This window comes from Styela clava, chromosome 10 (genome assembly GCF_964204865.1).
Source record: "Styela clava chromosome 10, kaStyClav1.hap1.2, whole genome shotgun sequence".
Lineage (NCBI taxonomy): Eukaryota > Metazoa > Chordata > Ascidiacea > Stolidobranchia > Styelidae > Styela > Styela clava.
In genome coordinates, this window is record NC_135259.1 from 4,544,867 (window position 1) to 4,554,802 (window position 9,936).

General features: G+C 38.5%; 1 protein-coding gene and 1 pseudogene across 1 annotated transcript; both read right to left on the reverse strand.

Moving 5' to 3' along the window:
• Positions 1–1,326: 1,326 nt before the first annotated feature.
• Positions 1,327–3,813, reverse strand: LOC120337631 (bifunctional epoxide hydrolase 2 pseudogene; annotated as a pseudogene).
• Positions 3,814–6,343: 2,530 nt separating this feature from the next.
• On the reverse strand, positions 6,344–8,818 carry LOC120337441 (bifunctional epoxide hydrolase 2-like). The gene is made up of 2 exons (XM_039405195.2): positions 7,695–8,818; positions 6,344–7,130 (listed from the first exon to the last, which is right to left on the reverse strand). Exons 1-2 carry the CDS (start codon positions 8,794–8,796, stop codon positions 6,544–6,546), a joined length of 1,689 nt encoding a protein of 562 aa, XP_039261129.1. The 5' UTR covers positions 8,797–8,818; the 3' UTR covers positions 6,344–6,543.
• Positions 8,819–9,936: the final 1,118 nt, after the last annotated feature.

Consider the following 9,936-nt stretch of genomic DNA (forward strand, 5'->3'; position numbering starts at 1 on the left):
AGGAACACTTGCGCTTTTTATCTTGCCTCGCGAAACACCAAAATTAAAAGGTTAAAATTGATAAAGAAAAATGGTGTAATGCAGTCAGTGGTTCCCAATGGGTACATCGTGACGCAGTAGTGCGTCGTGGCGAGTTGCCAGATGCACCGCGAAAACTAACAGAATTGTGATAAACATTGCCATGGCGACCAATTTAGTCGTAATTTTGATCCCTTTTCCACGGAACATTCGGAAGACGCTCGCGGAACACACTTTGGAAAACGCTGGTCTACGGTATCCCTCATACATCTAAGCAAGCGCAAGGTCACACTATGGCACCACGGGTGTCCCTGAGTAAACATGCTTATATTTCACGAATGACGCGTGTTTTACAACTTCTGGCGTCTGTGTTGAAACTCGTTTAATTTATTTTTTGCTGCGTGTAAATCAATTTCGCGATTACGGATGTGTAAAAATGGTTGATATAACAGGCTAAACGTAAGCATGTGACACAGAATGATCATTTAGAACAGTGTCTCTTACCCCGGGTTCGGTGGATGTATTTCAAGGTCCTATGAAATAGTTGCCTCCCACGTCTTTCTAGTATTATACTCGCTTCATCGTCACGCCCATAAAATGGGGTTTTAGGGCCTTCGGCATGAAATAGAAATATCTCAGGTTGTTGTGACAAACCGCGGGGTCTTTCGCTGAATAATTGCAAGAACGACAACCTTATATCAATAATATACTAATAAGTCTGATAAATGAATGAGTTTAGCCATCAATTCTTTTAATACATCATTTGAGCTTTGTAATATACAAAATTGCAATTTTTCTCCTTCACAGCCGCACAACTTATACTTACGGTATCTTTCGATCTACAAGTCCCTTGCCGTCGACAGCACTGTGGCATACTGTGTATTGGTATCTAGTCTACTCTAAGGTTCCACTACAATGGTCATTGGTGGTCCCAAGTTGATCCATAAAATTCGGAGAAGCTTTTTGTATGTTAATCAAGACTTTTTTGGGATTTCAGAGGATGACTATGTGCAGTTAAACTTATTCTGGTTGCAATTAATGTTGTTATAACCAGTGGCGTGCGCCGTGGCGGGGTGATTGATTATCCATTGATATTGAATGTCATTTAAATAAAGCCATAGCAGCTCAGCATATGCTCAACAAAAACCCATCATATTCATATCAATTGAATCTTTTATAACCCGAACAAAACTATCCTCCTGGATTCAATTGTTCAAAACTTTGGGGTTCGACGACAGCTGGCAGAATAACACCGGGGTTCGTCGTTTAACACTGATTTAAAACTCGTGAGAAATTCAAACAACGCAGACCGAATAAAAAATTTACTCTTTACTTCGAATTTGAAAAAACTGCAGATCATTCTCAAAAACGGCAAAATGTTAAATACAACATTTTCCATACTTGCTGCTACATTGAGTTTAATGATATAAATTAACCGTTGTAGGCACTTTTACATTGTTGGAGCTTATCATTGCACTATAGGTTTTTCGCTAGATTTGTGAATACCGTCCAGCCAAGCAATGACAGCATTGTTCACTTCATCAGGTTTGTCAACCGTGGCCCAGTGACTGCAATTCTGTAAAGCTACTCGAGACAAATTGGGTATTCTGTCTTCCATTCCCAATGAGAATTCCGGTTTCAATACAAAATCGTGTGAAGCGGTGATCATCAAAGAAGGTACCAGTACTTTTCTATCAGGGTATTGCATCATCCATTTAAAATTTTCTTCGTGGTTTCTATACCAACTCAGCGGTCCGCGGAAGCCAGTTTTCTTATATTGTTGGACATAATAGGCCAAATCATCTTCGTTTAGAAGTTTCCCGATTGCAACATCTTTTAAAAATCCAACAAATATTCCTCCGCGTTTTGTTACGTTCGTACTGTCCGCAGCAATTGATTTTTCATCGGTAAAAGGAATGTGATCATTGACTCCCAGGAAGAATAGTTTGAATGATCTTGGAATATCGCTTTCTAGCTCTTTTTCAGCAACTCCGGGTTCTTGAAAATACATCTGGTAGTCAAACTCATCTGTCATCCTTAAATTTTTCCATCATCTCACCTGGAATATAAAAAGGTTTCTTATATTCTGTATCGTTATAATAATTGAAACAAATTTGTAGTTTTACGCAATGCTACAAAAAGAAAAACAAGATTGCAGCAAACAATGGAGTGCTGTACCATGCGTTTTTTGTATATCTAAAAAGTTTGTCGTGTTCAGGTTTAAAGTACTATGCCTATATACAATTCCGATATTGATTCCAAACGAGAATCTTGCATCGCTAGTATCGAACATACACTCAATTACACGTTATCTCTCGTTACCTATTGATCTTGATCGGTAAGTATGTTGCGATATCTCACGAAAGCGAGGTTGAATCTGTTCCAAATTTTGCATGTGCATTTATCATATCTCGGAACAGAAGCCTATTGATTGGATGAATTATGTCGTATAATTAGCGAGTTATTAATTATTTAGTGATGGGACACGCGGTGTCACTATAAGGTCATGGATCGAAACCGCAGTTTCGATCGATAAGTCTTCGGTCTCCGACCGATATTCTCGTTTTTATTTTCATATGTTAAGCAGGTACGTTTCTTGGTATCATGAAGCACATAAGAATTGGACTTTGCATCTGCATTTTTCATTTTTAGAAACTCACCCGCAATTAGTGGGGTAGTTATGCTGCACACTCCTTTCAACCGATGTGAATAGAACAATCCCAAGTTCCAAACCACGACACCACCCCAGTCATGACCGACAACCGTTGCTTGACTGATTCCTAGATTATCCATAAGATCTATGGCATCTTGGCACACTTTCTCCTGAGTGTACTCAGTGATTTCAAACGTCGAACTGGAATCACCATATCCGCGTTGATCCATAGCAATAACTCTATACCCGACACTTGCTAAGGCAGGTATCTGATATCTCCAGCTATACCATAATTCCGGAAAACCGTGAAATAACATCACAACAGGTCCTTCACCGACGTCAACGTAATGAATTATGATCCCTGATTTTAGAACAACGCTGCTGTGGGGCACGTTATCAGGTTTACATGGTGGTGGATACACAACATCTGATGTTCTTCCAGTGGACAAATCCATCTCAATTATCTTTTCAAGTTCTTTAATTGCCTGCTTCGGAGTTACTACCTTAATACACGTCATACCAAGCTCTGACGCAATTTTCAAGTTATCGTCGCCGACATCCAATAACACGACTTCTTTTGGTTTGAAGCCTAACTTGTCACAAGCAACCTTGAAAAATTCCGGATTTGGTTTCCGTATTCTTTCAATGCTAGACTGCGCTACAACGTCAAAAAATCTGCGAAGCGATACTATAAATTTGGACATCGTTTTTTTGCTTTTTTCTCTGTCATCTATCCAATTATTTGTGATAGCGCAGGTTTGAATTTTTTTATTTTTCAGCAGTTTGACAGCATGTAGAATCTCTTTATGTATCGTTTTCTTTTGTGACATCATCATATTAAATAGTTTTTCTGTTTTAAATTCATCCACATTGACGCGCTCACGCTCTGCAGCGGCCCTTACGTCAGCATCGAATTTAGAAGCAAATACAGAAAACAACAATTCTCCTCTCTCCAATTTACAAAAGTTGTTATCCGGTGCTCCATCCTCCAAGACTTTTTCCAAAAAACCAGACGGTAGCTTCAATTCTTTCTCAAAATTTAGTACAGCAATTTCTGGCGGGGGTACCATTACACCATCGATGCCAAAAATCACACCCTTGACCTTCATACCTACAATCGCTAAGATTAATTTATCTGTAATAAAGCTGGAATGCATTATAATTTACATTATTTTAATAACTATCTTAATTCGATTCATATCATTAATTCACATCTCAGAACTTATTGCTTCCAACCGCAAGACATTTATCAAACAATTGAGCTATCAAGGCCATTTGTATCATAATTGCTGGTGCGATTATTCATACATATCGCTTCAAAACCCGGAGAGGTAGGTTTATTTATCATGCGAGGTTTAGTTTGTGTGCTTATACCGTAAGAATTGTATTTCTTGCTCTCTAGTGTCTCCTATTCTGGCCGCTATTCTGTTACAGCTTTTTTTGTATTTCGCGTGTTCAAATAAGTCTATAATAGCTTTGTATGATGCTGCATTGTCTAGCCTAGTGTTCTAGGGGGGCTTCAATACTAGGCGTGCAATTTCGTTTGCATAATTTTCCTTTATAAGAAAATTCCCCATTCTCCCTAATTTCATCACCTGATAAGGTTATTTCACAGGGTGTTTTCACTTTCTCGAGCATCAACTGTTTGATCAATGATCATAATGGGACTTGGAATCAAGCAATTACAATATACAGTAAATGTATTTGGACAGACGGTGGAAGGAGAGTGTAGGCAAGCTTAGATTTTCATAAATTAACTGATTCTAATGTAATAGATTTTCTTTTATTTTAGAAAAGTAAGATGAGGGTTGAAATCTGATCAAAGATACAAAGTTAGGAATAATAGTTGGATCTCGTCGATTTTTTAACCAGTTTTAAAGAGAATTATCATACTAAGTTACGTTTCTACGAGGCAATTTAATTTTTTTAAAACGTTCCACGTTCTATTCTAATCTTTTACGGAAATATTATGCACAAAATTGCTCTGTCAATTACCCTATTCTGCACAGTGTGGAAATGACTCTGATCTCTGCTTTTTCACACTAAAAAACATAATCTACAATTATAGGCATACGCGCACGATATTCTTTCATATACAGCTCATTGCAAATTATGCTTTCATGTCGCTCCGCAGTCGACCTACAATTCACCTCCATCTCTTATTTACATAAATGAAGTTGCAGTGCAGTAGACTGGAACGTTTTGTTTATCGACGGAAAGTTGTCGACGATCACGACCACATCTTGCATTAGTATATATATGAGATATCATCTCAGACGATTTCGTCTATTTGTTGCTTTCTCACCTCAATACCCGGATAAACAAGATGCATAGTGCAGTAGTATATATTTCAACTGCATATATATCATAATAATCTCACCGTTTCTTCCTGGCAGACTTTTATGACTGTGTGACAACCCTTATTGCTATCTCAAATAGGCCGTTGTTTGAAGGCCGTTGTTTGATCTTGCTGCTGAATTTTGTGTTTCGGTGTTCGAGACACCGGGAGCGCTGTGGCGCTGACGGTCTGTTTTTGGTGTCCTGTTGGTCTGGACTGGGATTTGCGGATGTGATTGTTTCGGTTGGATTTCCAGTGTTTTGGGGTCTTTTTGTGTCTGTTGGGTTGTTGCGGGTTCTTGAGTGGAATGCCAATGCCAATGTGGAATGCCAATGCCAATGTGTTCGCTTTTGTGGCTGAGGGTTTGTGATATTGTATTTGCCATAGTGTACAGTAGTTTTGTATTGTTCGACCCAACAACAATCAATAAATTAACTGCGTAGTGACTTAGGAGAGAGTCCGTAGACAACCGTTTGAACGATCGAAGAGGACTTTTAACATATATATATCTTCGAGTACATTTTTTCAAATGGTTCATCCAAATTCTAATGGATGACATGTTTGTTATCAAGAATTGCTAGAAATACTGTTGAACCCCAGCAGCAGTCGTTTTACAACTAGGTAGAGATATCCCAGCTGCTTTTGAGATTTTATGCCTAAACAGTCGATGGCGGTGGTGCCATTTTCAAACAATTCTGCAATAATTTCTGCCATCCGAATCCATAGCCGGCGCCACAGAGCAACTTTATTGGGTAAGCAAAGTCTGTTTGACTCATTGTACACGAAATGGACCTATGGATCGTTTGGCTTCTCTCTTCAACTTCTGGACCCATTGCTTTGATGTTTTTCATAGGTAATAATGATTGTATTTGTCGCTAGAAGCCTATTGGGCTACTTATTCATTTCAGTATGTCTGTGGGCTCTATGGCATACGTTTTTCACTGTGAATTTCTGTGTGATGACGTCATCAAAATTAAAAATCGCGCGCTGGTTGCGCTTTCGCAATGAATATAGTAGTTTTCGAATAACTTTAAGCATTTTTAACGCAATCCAATTTATCAAAAAAAACTATATGATGTGTGCTATTTCAGATCAGCGGAAGACAACGTAATACTTCAAGCCTATGCCTTTGTATGGACCGCCGCGACGTAGAACTCCCCTGCCTCATACCATGTGTGCTATAACGCATTCTATGCGGGCAATCCACAGAACTACCATAAAACAAAATACCCTACCGATAATTGAAGTCTCAATGTTTCCAACGGCAATTACTCTGTTCGCACTACTATTATCTGCTCCTATCGATAAATTAGTTTAGCAAAATAAATCCACGATTTTCTAATTCGACTATAAATTTATTATAAAATCAACATTTGTAATTAAAAAAGACAGTACAAGCAACGAAGATATTCAAATACATTTTCTACAACTAAATCACATCGCATTATTATCATAGTATAGGCGACTTTAATTTTGAATTAGGAAGTTTTGCTTTGTTACTCATTTAATTGGGATCTCAGGTGTTATCAATATTTTATAGTTTAGCTTTAGATTTGTGAATCTTGTCAAGCCACGATATGATAGCGTCGTTTACTTCGTCGTGCTTTTCGACTGTGGCCCAGTGACTGCAATTTTCAAGCGCTACTCGAGATAAATCTGGTATTCTGTCTTCCATTCCAAGAGAAAATTCTGGTTTCAATACAAAATCATGTGAAGCGGTGATCATCAGAGAAGGTACGACAACTTTTCTGTTTGCGTATTGCATTTGCCAGCCCATGGATTCCTTGTGGTTTCTGTACCAATTCAGTGGTCCCCGAAAACCAGTTTTCTTGTACTGTTGGGAGTAATACGCCAGATCCTCTTCGTTGATAAGTTTCCCAATCGCAACATCTTCAGGATATCCAACAAACATTCCCCCGCGCTTCGTAACATTAGTGGTATCTCTAGGAAATGGTTTTCCATCTGGAAATGGGATCGGAACGTCCTTAACCCCACGGAAGAATATTTTAAATGTTCTTGGGATGTCACTCTCAAACTCTTTTTCAGCTACACCTGGAGCCTGGAAATACATCTGGTAATCGAACGTTTCCGGCTTTGCTTGTATTCTTTTTGCTCCTTCTCCTACAAAATGGAAATTGGATTAAGCGCATGCAAAAATTCGACTCCGGTTGCCGACTCTAGGTTGATGAAAAATTCGACTCCGACTCTAGCTACGAACTCCAAAGGAAAATAAATTTTAATAATAATAATTTAGCATATTCAGGCCTTCAATAATTGACTGTTAATCACGTTTGGTCAACATAATGTTTTAGCTTTCATAGAGAATTTTGACTCCGACTATTGCCATTAAAAGTTCCGACTCTCCAAGTATTTCTAAATTTCAACTCAGACTCTAAGGAGTTGAAAATACAACTCCGGACTCCAAATAGGGACATGACAAAATCCTACTCAACATCCTTGCACCCATGTTTGATCCTATTTTTAATTTCTCGGTAAAGTTACGATTCATAAGGCCTCACCCAGAGCGCAAAAATCGAACCAACTTTGGCAGTCCAGAATCTTACTATTGCCCTATAGCCATGACTCTATACATTGAAATTTTTTTTTTGTAGGGGATATCTTCACAATAAATTAAAATATGTTCCCTTTTACTGTTTAATTTTTATTTGTATCCTAAGAACATACCTGAAAATAAAGGTGTCGTTATGCCACAAACTCCGTTCAAACGATGTGAATAAAACAGTCCCAAGTTCCAAACGACAGCTCCGCCCCAATCATGTCCAACAACCGTTGCTTGACTAATTCCTAGACTGTCCATAAGATCTATGGCATCTTGACAAATCTTCTTTTGCGAGTACTCACTGATTTCCGGTGGCGAACTCGAATCACCAAACCCACGTTGATCCATAGCAATAACTCTATATCCAGCACTTGCCAAAGCAGGTATCTGATATCTCCAGCTATACCATAATTCGGGGAAACCGTGAAATAACATTACTACAGGTCCCTCTCCGATGTCGACGTAATGGATTTTGTACCCAGACTTCAGAACAGCTGTTCCGTGAGGCACATCGTCATGTTTGCATGGAGGTGGGTAAACGACATCTGAGGTTCTGCCACTTGTCAAATCTAACCCGGTGACTTTCTCCAGTTCCTTGATCGCCTCTTTGGGAGTTGTAACCTTTATTGTCGTTATGCCTAACTCGGCGGCACTCTTCAAATTATAACCGATATCATCCAGGAATACCGCTTCGTTAGGTTTAACGCCCAGTCTCTCGCATGTTAATTTGTACAATTCCGGATCCGGTTTTCGCAATCTTTCAATACTAGACTCCACCACAACATCAAAAAATCTGCGTAACAAAACTGAAAATTTTGACACCATCTCTTTGTTTTCTCCTCGGTCGTCGATCCAATTGTTGGTGAGGGCGCAAGTTTTAACATTTTTGATCTTCAGCGTTTTTACAGCATGAAACATATCTTTATGAATTGCCTCTTTTTGTGACATCATCATACTAAATAGATTTTCTGTTTTAAACTTCTTTACATCGATGCGGTCCCGCTTTGCCGCAGCCTTGACATCGGCGTCGAATTTAGGAATGAATTCCGAAAACAACAATTCTCCTCTTTCCAGCTTACAAAAGCTGTTATCCGGTGCTCCATCCATGAATACTTTTCCCAAAAAGCCGATCGGTAATTTCAATTGCTTTTCATAGTTCAGGATACCAATTTGTGGTTGAGGCACCAACACGCCTCCTATATCAAAAATAACTGCTTTAAACTTCATTTTTAAGCTTAAAATGGGGTTAGTTCCTGTGAAACATTTGAAGCATGTTAGCATTCGGCATACTTTCTTAGCTCCAGACTACAGTAATTATAATAGCCCTACAGTAATACTTGCTTTTTGACCTTTTTTACAATTACACACACACTGAATTATCAAGCGGGTATTAGATTTCCTATCCACCTCAAGTAACTGCTGTGAAATGCCGATCAATAAATTGGCGAAAACGGTCTACTACATAAACTTACATCTAATCATCGATTTTATCAGACCAAGAGTCTAACAACAAGTACTCTGAATATGCTGTGTATCACGCTACACACACGACCCAAACAATACTGCTAATGAAATTGACTACGAAACCCTTCCACAATTGAATGCAAACTGTTGAATACCGTATATTTTCACTTCATACGCCGACACGACTCGGCAAACAGCACTCGCGCAGTCCGCTGTACACAATGAATGGTGATCGGTCAATCATTAATCTGCAGACTCATGATACGCTTTTCACGAAAACTGGTACCTTTCCACATGCATGAATGCCGCAGTATTTCGCAATACAATAGCTCGTTTGGTACGTGCCATACACAAGTACCACTTCGTGCATGAATCTGTGAGAATGATATGGTTACCAGGTAATAATCTATGTATATTATTTATTCTATAAATGGAAAAAATTTATTTTAGATTTTTGATCAAGTGTTTATCGGAGATAAATACAATAAAGGCCAGTACATACAGACACGGATAACAGTATCACGGCAAGGGTAAGAAATTGCCAACAAATTCGTTTTGTGGCAACCTGCGTAAAGTATGGTTCGTTTACAATATACATTACACAATTCGTCTAGTCATTCATTCACGTGACGTGGTATTTGATATGCTCCAAATCATTTGCGCAATATGTTAACTTATATTGATCTAACACTCCTATAGCTTATTCTTTGTGTGTATTTCGAAAACTATATTTGAAGAGCTATCGCAGAGAAATTTAAGAAGAGAGGAGAACACACTCCTAGATTTAGTATTAAAATTCAATAAAATGGTACCATTTGTAGGTCATTGACAGGTCAATATCCTTTTCGTTTTTTTAACTTCTACTCTGTATTGATTATTCGCGTGTTTATTGTTTACCTTGAA